At 30.5% G+C, this 13,488-nt stretch overlaps 1 protein-coding gene across 1 annotated transcript; it reads left to right on the top strand.

Moving 5' to 3' along the window:
* The first annotated feature begins 8,181 nt into the window (after positions 1 to 8,181).
* On the top strand, positions 8,182 to 8,874 carry LOC115962130 (late embryogenesis abundant protein At1g64065-like). The gene has a single exon (XM_031081017.1). It carries the CDS (start codon positions 8,271 to 8,273, stop codon positions 8,826 to 8,828), a length of 558 nt encoding a protein of 185 aa, XP_030936877.1. The 5' UTR covers positions 8,182 to 8,270; the 3' UTR covers positions 8,829 to 8,874.
* Positions 8,875 to 13,488: the final 4,614 nt, after the last annotated feature.

Genomic DNA, 13,488 nt, shown 5'->3' with positions numbered 1-13,488 from the left:
GTATGTAAAGGTGTGTGCAGCAAGTAATGTGTAATAAATATTATTCTCTCAATTTTGTTGTTATAAAACTCTACCCTAATATTGTGCTTGTTTGGACTCTAAATTGGAACAAAAAATACTAAAAACACAATTATTTACACAGCCTAGCTCCATCACTAACAACTTGTTACATAACGAGTTATAACAAAAATTGTATAAATAATTATGGTCCTACCATTATTCAATTAGAATATAGCTTCTTCTTTTTTATCCACAATTAGAATATAGCTAATATCTCAGGACATGCAGTGGGACACAATTTTGTACCTTATCAAACTCCGGTTTATCAAGATGTACATGTATTTATAAATTTGTTCGCTTGTTTTCCTTTTATGAATATCAATTTGCTGTGCATTAAATTGTATTTCTGACTAGAGGATGTTGTTTGTGGTTTTGCCCAATTAGGCTCATTTAGAACCTTATTATATGAAATAGATTATATGGATTGGACTGAATCTTCTTCAATTTCAAATATGTAGATCAGTATTATGTAAAATTTTAAATGATATATCAGCATGCACACTATTAAATATAAAATATAAAATGTGAACTATAAAATGGATAGTAAAATAGAGAGGATCAATGGGTACACGGGGCCGGCTCAAGGCCTAGGCAAGTTAGGCCTAGGCCTAAGGCCCCACCAAAAAATAAAAATTTTCTTAGGAAAAAAGGCCCAATTTTTTATAGTTAAAGGTCCAAATTTTTATAAAACTATATATATATATATATATATACATATATATATTTTTTTTTCTAAAGGTTGTAATTTTTTTTATTAATGATGTTAAGGATATTACAAATTTTACTATTGGCTTACAAATTGTTATGTTATTAATCACAAAAAAGTTATATAAACATTCATTAGTTAAATTGATGAAGTTCATTAATGAGAGACAACGTCACATTATATTTTGAACATTTTATAGTGCTTTTAATTAGCGTATTTTCCTTTTTCATTTCTATTAAGACTCAAATTACGAGACTAATAGAACCTTAACTCAATTGAAATCCTAAAATATTTCAAAAAGATGTTGCAAATGTGTTAAATCATCAATTATAGATTAATCTCTCCTGATAGTTTGAGACTTTGATTTTTGTAAATTAATATCCTACAAAGTCACACACCAAATAATATCTATCTCTCTCTCTTAAAATCAAAATATAAAATTAAAAATTAGATTACAACTTTATTTAACTATGTATCGTCTTATATCCAAACTAAAGTATCTTTTTCAATCGCAATAATGCATTAATTAAAACTAGTGATGAAACATTGCATACATCCATAAATCACTTGTTGCAGTTGAGTTGAAACTTGAGATCCAACGCCCCAAGTTGAAGGAGTTTGATGACCCATTGCTCTCCTCTGTAAAAAATAAATAAAATATTCCTTTTTTTAATTTTTTTGGTGGGGGCATCAAATTGGCCAGCTAAATGACACATTTAAAAGTAAATAAATATTGGTTTCTATTTATTTATTTAATTTTTTGCCCATAATATTACTTGTTAAATAAAACTTTCGAGTTGGCATTTTTTAGAATCATGTGAATGACTCAATATTTTCTATATCCTATTCAATATAAGATAGACGACAAACAATATACTAGTAGGAAGTGATTGGAATTGATGGAATTCGTTGTTCTCTTGGGACAAAAGCCATTAAACCCCCTTCCTAATTCACTCACGAGTTCACTGTTCTGTCACAACTCACAACTCTCTCTCTCTCATGTGTATTTGTACTTGCTTTGCATAAAGAATATCAGCCAAGCCCACACTTGACGACGAGCTTTGCATTCAATAGCTGCGCAGTCCGTGACTCCACCATGCATTTCGCACATACAAGTGGACAAAAACTAGTTTACAATTTGCATGAATGTTGATCATGATTCATGATTCATGAGCTATAGATGATAACTAAGTGGTGATAAAATAATTAAATCTTGAACATGTTTGAGTCACATATGCCTCATCAGATCGAGTGAAAGGATATTGCTTACCATAACATAACATTATTATCAACACTTTACGCTCCATCAGTCACCAGAATCATTGCACCTTGTCTAATATCTAACCCCACACACACAGAGGAAAAAGGAAAAAGAAAAAGAATAATTGCATCTTTTTGCCTAGTGGCCCTAGTCTATGTCCATGGGCCATGAGCCCATAACCTTGCATCGGTGTAATATGGCCCAGTCCGAACCTCAGCCCTAGATTTTGTAACTTGTTCATCACCTTTCATGACAGGGCTCAGCTGACTAAATGCAGATCTGGAGTGAAAATGGAAAGCCCAACAACAATTAAGGAAAACTAGTCTGGCTCAATTAACTGGCCATTCTAGTCTAGTAGTCATGGCATGGACCCTCGGATAAAACATATGGACCCCAGTCGATATATATACATATATATATATATATATATATTAAATGGCCCACAAAAAAAAAAAAAAAAAAAAAAATTTGAACATGAGCTTTTGATAGTATTATCCATCCCAATTATCCAAAAATAAAAAATTATTATCCATCCCCATCAAAAGAGGATCCATAATTCAGTTTGTAAAGAGGGAGGGACTTGGGTTAACGGGTCTCGGGAAAGCCCCTTAAGTAGATCACTAATGCGATTACACTCTTTGGGTTTACAATGAATTTTTCATTGAATGATATATGTAATATTTTAACTTATCACTAAATCTATCAGCTCAAAAATTGAAATATTTCCTATAAAATAAAAAAAAAAGGTGAAATAGTTGATTTAAATTTCAATTTAATATATGAGACTGATATGTAGAAGGGAAAAAAAAAAAAAGGCAACATTAGTTTTTTTTTTTGTTTTGTTTTTTTTTTAAGTGATTACAAAAAAATACTTATATAATTCTTTTGCTAAAGAATAAATACTTACATTATACACACGCACTCTACAACTCCTTACTCCCCCAAGCACTTATAGCTTGGGGTTGGGGAAGTACCAACTTGACCAATTAAATCTACATGTGCTCTTTTTGGGGTGAGTTGTACAAGTACATAAGGCCTAGCTTTTATGTATAATTCATGGTCATTAATTGAATGCAACACAAATATAATATGCATCCTAAAATAATTACATATTGATCTTGTATCCCATCTATGCGATGGATACCTTATCCAATCTAAACAACCATTGGTTTTACCTAGCTAGGCAATAGACAGGGGAGTTGGGACAAATGGAGTAGGCATCAAAAGAGAATCCATAATTCAGTTCGTAAAGAGGGAGAGACTTAGGTCAACAGGTCTCAAGGAAGTCCCTTATGTAGATTACTGATGCAATTACACTCTTTGGGTTTTCAACGAATTTTTTACTGAATGATATATGTAATATTTTAACTTATCACTAAATCCATCAACTCAAAAAGTGAAATAGTTCCTATCCAAAAAAAAGGTGAAATAGTTTATTTAAATTTCAATTTAATATACAAGACCGACATGCTGAAGGGGAAAAAAGGCAACATTAGTTTTTTTTTTTTTTTTAAGTGATTACAAATACTTACATAATTCTTTTGCCAAAAAATAAATACTTACATTACACACACACATACACTACAACTTTGACAACTTAAATCAACTTCTCGTTGCTCCCCCCCAAGCACTTATGGCTTGGGGTTGGGGAAGTACCAACTTGACCAATTAAATCTACATGGGCTCTTTTTGGGGTGCAATTGTACAAGTACATAAGGTCTAGCTTTTATCTAGAACTCATGTTCATTAATTGAATGCAACACAAATATAATATGTATCCTAAAATAATCACATATTGATCTTGTATCCCATTTATGCCATGGATGCCTTATCCAATCTAAATAACCATTGGTCTTACCTAGCTAGGCAATAGACGGGGGAGTTGGGACAAACGGAATAGGCATCAATCATATATGTTTCAGTGTGTAAATATGCTCCAACAAAACCTTTATTAGTTGAGCAAAGGACTTTTCTCTAGTCTCATTGCTAGTTTCTTTATAATCTTTTGATCAATATTTTATAATAGTCTATAGAAGATAATAATCAAGTTGTTAATAAATTAATGTAATGAGTCCAATGTCCACAGCTATCATGTACTAGAATGAATGTTAACCTTAAAAACCTAAATTCTTTAGCACTCTGACCCAAAAGTTGGACATTGTCTAGGGAACATTGGCATGATTACAAGTCAAAAGTTTAATCTTCCTAGTAAAAATAATTATAATTTTATCTTGATCACAAGTTGAAGTAAAACCTCGTCAAGTAGCAGATTTAAGTGATGCCGGAAAACACATGGGGGTGCATTTGGATATGTGGACATTGCTTGGGCGTAAAGAAATAGGGGCTATAGGACCACAAGTGGACTTAATTAATCACATAGGACAAAAACAAAATCATTAATTTTTTTTTTTTTTAATTTGTAATAGTAAGATAGGTTAAGTATGTGTGGAGTGTTTTGTCATCATCATCATATAAAAGGTTTGTCATTAAATCTCTCCAATATTGATAAAAGAGATTTAAGAAATGGCATATCAATATTTACCTATTAATTTAGTTCATGGATTATATGAACTCCAAAAATAATAATAATAATTTGTTGAATATAGAGGTCCAACCAAACCAAATCAAACTAGCTAGGCTTAGTTGGGTCATATGAATTGTTGCACATTGCTATGTTGGTCATGATGGAGAGACAGAGAAGAGAAATAAATAAGTAGCGAAAAGGTAAATAAATTAATGTGGTTTTACTTTTATTTAATGTTTTATGTCAACGTTGAAAATCATAATATTTTTATTTTATTAAATTGTGTATTACAATAGACTCCATATAGGGTATATATTAGAGAAATATTAAGCCTAATATGATAATCCTAAAATTAGAGTAGCATGAGGTATAACAAAAGCACGATAATCCATAATATATTATATGGTCTATATATTTAGGGTATATAGCTTATTGTATGCATCCTCTCGAACTCAAGGTCAAGTTGAAGAGGCTTGGAGTTTGGAATATGAAGACCATTAAAGAAAATATGACCAAGTTGGATCAGATTGCATTTGTAGAGAATGACTATTATGGGTAGAGGATGGCTTCATTGGAGTCAAAGGGCAAGTGCTATGAGAATGGCTTCATCGTTGGTTGGAGGACATTGGTAAAGAAATAGTGACTGAAGGATGGCATATGCAAGGGTCAATCGATCTATTTCTTGGCAACCCTTATTACACTTTATTTTGACATAGGAATTTAGTTAACAATCTAAATGCTAACATCACACTTCAAATATTTTTCTTTCTTTTTATAATACACTTTCTATCAATCAAGAAAAACACGCATTTTAAACCCCACACAAAAGCTGCTTTATGCTGCACAAATTTGTGGATTGGATCAAAATTTCTGGTCCAATAAAGCATACTCTTTTCAAATTGTCAGGGGATAAAAAAAGGACCAGATCAATTTGTAAGTTGCAACTTTGCATCAACTTGAATGAACCCCAACTGTGAAGAAGGGAGACAAGGTCGTATATAGGAGCATGAAAATGACTAATGAGCCATATAGAAGTTTATAATACCTACGTCAAAGTTGAGTGACTCCTGGGCCCTTGGTGTTTCGCAATTGACAAATGTAGCCTAAGAACAATAATTTTTCTAAGCACAGTTTTCCTTCTCTTTCAAGATAAATCAATCGCTTTCACATTCAATGTATTATGTATGGACGAGAAAGATATCAATAACAATTTTAAAAAAAAATTAAAAAAAAAAAAGAAAAGATTAAGTACCTTCGCAAGTTTTGAATCTCTTGCTTTGTAGTGGGAAAATTAAAAATAACTTGTATTATAGCACATTTCATATAATTAGCGACAATTTTGAGTTCGGTTGATTGTGTTTTCTAAAAAGCAGATGGTAAAAAAAAAATTTAGAGAGTAAAAATAATATTAAATAAAGTTTTTTTTTTTTTATATTTTTAAAGTGAATATAAAAAACAATTAAAAGAAATGTCATTTTGATGTTCTTATAATTTTTTTTTTTTTTGAAGAATAATTCTCTTAAAGTAATTTCTGAAAACACTTCTATATATACTAATGCGCTTTTACATTGTTTACTTTTTGTTAATTAAAAAAAAAATTTGAAACAAGAACTAAAGTACTATTTAAACCACCTCAAATATTCTTTTTTTTTTCTTTCTTTTTTAAAGATATTTACGTAATATATTTTTATATTTATTAGAGTCTAGATAATTATTTTATATTATATCTAGTTCTAAATTTGTGGTGAAATAGTAAATAAACATGACTTCATGCATGCACCATTGACTCTCTTTTTTTTCTTTTTCTTTTTTTGGACAGGGCATCATTGTCTCATTGAATGTATAGCCGACGTCCCAGACCAGCCATCAAATTTATATATATATATATATATATATATATATATAATTTGCCTTGACCAAATTTGATAGATTTCGACCCAAAAAAAAAAAAAAACACAATGGAGTTGCTCAAATTATGATTGGTTTGGTTTGCAACTTATTCAACCTTTTTGAGTTATGGAAAACTCTCTAATGATTTTTCAAGGTATTTTATTTTTTGTCTAAAATAAAATTTCTTCTAAATTTTTTTTTTTTCTAATTTAATTTTTTTTAAATGACTTAATGAAAATAAGTTACACAAAATTAGCCCCAATGGGATTTCAAAGTAACCCCCACTAACTCTAAAAGTTATTTTGAACAATTCTATGTCCCTTCACATAATAATAGCAGATCTCGTTAATCAAATTTATTTTTGATGAGATCTATTATTCATGTAAGAATTAAGATGAGGGACTCCCATAATATTGAATAATATTTTGATAAAATACGTACAAAATTTATTATATTTAAAGTATCGCATTCAAAGAGTCTATTTGTCTATGCATTTTGAGGGCTTTGTACCCAAACCATCCCTTTTTACAACTAGAGTACAATCTAATAGATACCCCTTTTATCAAAATGTTGTACAACTTTTTTTAACATCTGATGATGACCAGAATGGCAGAATCATCAACTCAAAATAGGTTTTTTTTTTTTTTTTTTTTTTTCACCAAAAAAAGACTCAAGATCAGTGATGGATGAATATCATGAATTGAGTGTCAATTGGGTTTGTACTTTCTTAGGTCTCAGTAAGCAAAGTCAGAAAGTGGAAATGAAGTTCAAAATCTTGGAAAAACTTAAAACTCAAGTATAATAAAGGTGCAATAATGCTGCTTATAATTGTTGAAATTTTGACTATGGAAAAGCCAAATAACAGTAACTCTCCTGTAGTCCTGGAAAATCCAAGTGATGCAAGTTGGGATTTCTTTATTCCAGTACTACTTCACGGAAAGCTTGTCACCCTCTTTGACAGCCACACGAATATTTCTAACTTGTGCAACTCACTTTCGTCAGAGTATTTGTTTTTCTCTAGCACATGCCTTCAGCGTGAAACATTCTCAGTCGGTCTTTGAGAAAATTTCAAACCGCATCTCTCTAGAAGATGTATATATAATCAAGCAACGTCCAACACACTCCCAAGTCATTTTACACCATGGAAACGGAACCCACTTTATTTGACTTTACAAGTCAATTTCTCGAAATGGGACTGACCCAAGTTACATAATTGCATCACATATAGGTTCAATTTACAGGTTTAATCAGTAAATTATCTGATAATTAAATAAGAAATTTGAAATTTAATTTCTGTTTACACCAAAAACTAACTAGTATTTTGGTCTAATAATAAAAAGTCATCAGAAGCAGATGTCTAAATTGAAATTCTCTATAATAAAAAAATAAAAATAAAAAATCAATGAGTGTGTTAATTAGGTATATATTATACTTCAGTAAAACATGGAGCACGACTTTCGAAAGATAAAAAAGTGGGACATCTGGGCTAGTTAACACTAATAACTCAACCGTTTTTATAATTCACCTTGAATTTTAATTTTTTAAATAAAGAAGTTTCTATAATCATTGTCATATAATTTATCTTATATCAAATCACAACGGCTAAATATCTTCAATAGCAGGTTTAGAAATTTGGGCTGAAAAAGTTATGTACTAGTGTAGGTAGGGCCACATTTATATAAATTATATCATCACCATCACACTATAAAAGTAGACCTTATTGCATCCAATTGCACACCATTCTTTCCTACTTGAGCCTCTCAATTCTTTAGCTTCAATCCAAACCCAGACAAAGTCTCTCATACAACCTTAGTAAAAGCACTCAAAAAATGACGAACCCCAACAAAGATTCACGCAGTAAAAGGAAGAGGTGCTTGGCATACATAATTGCTGGGGTCATAGCACAAACCATAATCATAGTTCTCTTTGTGCTACTTGTTATGCGCATCAGAAATCTGAAGGTACGAATTGATTCAGTCTCTGTGGAGAGCCATACGTACACCAATTCCTCATTTAGTGTGAAACTAAATGCTGAAATCAGTGTTAAAAACACCAATTTTGGTGAGTTCAAATTCGACAACAGCACTGCTACAATATCTTACAATGGTACTAAGGTTGGAGAGTTTACTATAATTAAGTCACGAGCAAAGTTTCGATCGACCAAGAGGTTTAATGTCACGGTGACAGCAACATCAGCCAAAGTTTCCACCAAATCTCTATTGGCTAGTGACCTCAATTCTGGAAAATTACCATTAACAAGCTATGCCAAATTGAGTGGAAAGGTACATTTGTTAATGATTTTCAAGAAGAAAAAGTCTGCAGAATTGAGTTGCAGCATGGCTGTTAATACCAAGTCACAAGCTATCGAGAATTTGACATGCGAGTGAAAGTGCTCAACTGCTCTTTCTTTTTCTTTTTCTTTTTTCTTTTTTTTTTTTTTTTTTTTATATATGGGTTTGTAATTGGATCGTTGATTTTCTCTTCTTTTTTTTTCTTTTCTTTTTTTTTTTTTTTGGATTTGTTTGTGTTTTTTTTTTTTTTTAAATGGGGGGAAAGTATGTGTTGAAAGCCAATTTCCCTATTTAATTTGCATATTCTTTTTGTAGCTTGTGTATGTGAAATTTGTGATTTTATTTTTCCTGATTTCGCTTTTGAAGTCGTTTTAATAATGTCCATCTCCTTTTATTAAGTTGTTTGCTTCATCTTCTCATAAAATAAAAATAAAAAGCTCTTTGCTTCAAAATAAAGGACAGGATAAACAAAACAAGGACAATTAGTTTGGATCAGTTTTTTCCTTTTAAAGTTGTACCTTATTATAAGATTTTTTTTCTTAGGTATAACTATATTTTTGTCAACTTTAACTAACAAAAAAATAATAATCCAAATGCACAAGTTGAATAACCTTGGGTTGCTTAAGATATCTTCATTCACCTCAGATGCCTTGCTGTATATATCAATATCATGACATTATCTTTGTAGGGTTCACATATAATAAATGTTTGTGATGCCCACTAAGATCTTTATTAGTGATGAGAAGAGAGGATCTATTCTGCAGAGTGCAAATCTTAAGTTAAGTCAATGGATCATTAAAGGGTTTGGCATTTGGGCAAAAACAATGGCTTTAATATTTTTTTAAAGAGTTTCAACTTAGGACATCCGCTCTTAATGATAACTTTTTATCATCAGATTAAGACACCAATCAGTTTTTAATATTGGTGGGAATTGAATCCCAGATCTTTTATTCAATCATCAAAAACTTTACCAGTTGAACTAATTGAAACCCACTAGGTTTTAATATTTTTATTAGCCAATAAATGAGGAGTAATAAAAGTAATACGAATGAGTGGTCTATATCTTAAATTTACTTAGAAAACTGGGATCATGATTGTTATTTTCCAACGACCAGTCAATCAACATGCAATATCATTCTACCAATGCTGCCATTGTCACAAAATTATTTCACCTCCAATCGTAATTGTCTTTCTAAATTATTATATAACAAAGACATTATCATATAATAAGATAAAGATGGCATAATGATTTATGGTGTTTTCAGAATAATGATCGAAGAGCAAGTTGTCCGAATGTGAACTGTACTTGACTTCCATAAGTGATTAGACCAAAAATCATGTGGATTTCTTTGAAAAGTGAAAACAAAGACAAAGTCTGGAGGGTCACCACACCACATGCTGGGACAGTGGTACCAAATAGTTTATTGAATTTGGGGTATGGATCCAGGAACCAGAATACAAGTAAACAGTACATAGTCACATGTTAAGGCCATTCTATGCAAAAAAAAAAAAATATGCTTGAGGAGACCACAAGAAGAGAAAGAAAGAGAAGGGCCTACTATAAACTATAAAGTAATCAATAAGCATAATTCCTACTTTTACTTTCGAATAATTTAAATAGCTGAAATTTCCCAGAAAATGAAAAAAATCTAAGGAACATAAATTACATTATTTGTTTCAAAGTTATATAGTGGGGAAAAAGTTGGGATACAAACTTAGTTGTAGTCAATGGCTACAACTCCTTGTTAGGTGCACAACACCAATTGAATCCAGCCCACTTAATAAACCATGTAATGAGCTTGTTGGATAGAATAGAATTCTATTTCTATGAGAAGTCTTTTATATAAGCTGATTCAGGAATCCATATGTTCCGAGGAGTGTGAGGCGGCAGATTTTATATAAATAAGGGTTATTAGGATTTGTGTGGCATATATGGTGAAGAAAAAAAGGTAGGTGCCACATAGTGAAAAAAGAAAAGAAAAAGGATTATCACCTTTGAGAAATATAATTTGTGTGTGTGAGAACAAAGAAAAATAAGAGAGATTTTTTTTTTTTTTTCTTTAACCATGGGGCATACACAAGAATTATTGTAATTGATTTGATAATAGTAAAATTATTCGGAGTTTGTCTTGTAGTTTTTCCCTTCAAAGAGAAAGGGTTTTCCACGTAAATATTTGTGTTCTTGTGTGTGATTGCTATTTTGAATTGCTAATATTTGTGATAATATTATTTGGGACCCAACACTCCTAGTAAAAAAAATATCATTGCTACATATTTTGAAAATCTAACCGTTGGATTGCATGTTTTTTATTTTCTTAACATGTATACTAAATTTCATGTCAATCGGATGTTATTTACTATTCAATCCATAAACTTATTTTTTATGCATAATTTCATAATACAAAAATTTGAAATTTAAAATTTTGATTAATAATATAGTTATTGATATTTGATTTTTTGAAAATTTTGCAAGTATGGAGAATATAAGAAAAAAAAAATGTAATCCAATAATAGGTTAGTCAAAATTCACATTTAAGAAAAATAATATTAATTGAAGTTGTAATCATCAAGTACTATAACTGAGTTTGTTTTCAAACTTTGTCCATACGGCAATAAGCCTAACCGGGGCTCTAATTTGAGAAGTCCTTAAATATCATATTATCACAATATTATGTCTTGCTCGGTCCATTTATCTCATCAGATTAAAATCAAATTTACATTTGTAATGTGAAATCACATGTTATGAATTCTTTAAATTTGTAATGTGAAATCACATGTTATGAATTTGTTAAAGAAGTATATGCCAAAAAAAAAAAAAAAAAAGAAGGCTTCTACATACACATAAGGTTAGGCACCCTATATCTTTATTTTGTTATGAGCAAAGTCCTCACACACTCTTTGAACAAAACATGGCTAACATGGTTGCTGGAGTGCAGGCAAGAAAGGCGGCAATGGTGCTTCTACATGAGTCCTATGTGGAATTAGGGAAGGGACGGAGCCATTGGTTGATTTTAGCCTTTTTTTTTTTTTTTTAATAAAATTATATTTGCCCAGGTACCCCTCTTAACAATATCGTTGTCCATCTTAAACGTCATAAAAATATTTATGGGTCAAAAATCCAAAAATTAAAATTTGCAAGCCCAAAAAAATAACTCATCAACAAAATCACCAATAGCAAAACTAAAGAAACTTTAGCCTAATCAACCAATTTTACCAAAAAAGAAATGCCCAGCCCTTAAAAAAATTGGAACAAAACTAATCTATGAACTAAACTATTTGGTTATTCCATTAAATTCCAACTATGAGTGTCATCAAAACTAGCATTCACAACAAAATAAAAGGACATTATTGTGACAGGTAGTTCGAATTCAATATTTGATGATTTCCAAGAGGTTTTTTTAAAATAAAAAATGCCCAACTCCAGTTTAATAAATAATTGTATTGTATTGTAATAGGAAATAATAATCTTGTGTCTCTATTAACAATTTGTTAATACTAAATAAATGCTTATTTGGAGTTTTATAAATTTTTTTAATACTTTGACGCTTCTAATTCCAAGTTTTAGCTCCGTCTTTGAATTGGAGGTTGCAAAACTATGTGGACAACGGAAATTATCCTCTGCTCAATCTCCAAAGCTCAGTTTTTTTCTTATTAACTTCTTTTCTTTGCCTCAACTTATTCTAAGAGCTAGAAAAATGGTTTTTAAAAGAAATTGAACTCTTTTTTTTTTTTTTTTTTTTTTTACATATAAGATAAAAAATTTACTCTAACCTAATTTAAGAAATTGAACTTCTGAGTCCTGAATACTAGAGCCAATGCATTTTTTTTTTCATTTTTTTTTTTTAATATTAGATATGCCCACTTTCCAAGTTCAGCAAGTGTTATAGCTGGAGCCTGGATAAGCATTGGGCTTCATATTGAACCGCACATTGGCGTCCTTGCCTTTTTCCTTTTGTAGCTAACTCTCAAATCTTAGGGCCTGAGGCACAGATGATCGATTCGATTTAGTTCAGATTGATTGGTTTGGGCTTTGATGTTAAATGGGCCTTAACTTTCATGGCTTAAAATGTTCACTTTGGATCAACTGATCAAGGACCTTTTCGAGTCAAGTTTTTCGATCATTAACCGTACACCCATAAATCTTGCAATAGTTCCACACCCATAAATCTTCGTCTTAAAAAAAAAAAAAAAAAAAAAAAAAAAAAAAAAAATCCCATGTAAAGTTTTTGTCTATTTTAATATAATAATTTACTTTTTTTTCTCAAAAAAAAAAAAAAAAACTTTTTTTTACACTATCACTTTTCAAAAACACCTATACTAAATTATCTATTTTACACTATATTTTATTAAAATATTGTTTTTTATCAATTTTTTATTATTCTCTCAAATCATCTCTCTTTTTATGTATATGAATAAAAAAATATTAAAAAATAAATTTTCATATAAATAGTAACCATGTAAAATATACATGGTTATTGTAGCAACAATGTAACTATACACATTTATAAATTAACTAATGTGGATAGTCTTTGGGCTTAAATATGTAAATTTTACATTTTTTTTATTATACATACACTAATGAGTGCTTAACAGGAAGATGATGTTGAAGTGCACGTCTTCGAGGAAGAAGAAGGTGACTCATCTCAAAACTGCCATCCATTGGAAGTGATCCACCTCTAGCCTGAGCACCAGTGACATTATAGCTACGCAACAGCAAGAAGGACCCGATTGTTATTCAGGTGGGCGCGAGAACTTG

This window comes from Quercus lobata, chromosome 9 (assembly GCF_001633185.2).
Source record: "Quercus lobata isolate SW786 chromosome 9, ValleyOak3.0 Primary Assembly, whole genome shotgun sequence".
NCBI lineage: Eukaryota > Viridiplantae > Streptophyta > Magnoliopsida > Fagales > Fagaceae > Quercus > Quercus lobata.
The sequence above is the reverse complement of the archived record's forward strand: the minus strand, read 5'-3'. Positions and strand labels throughout refer to the sequence as shown.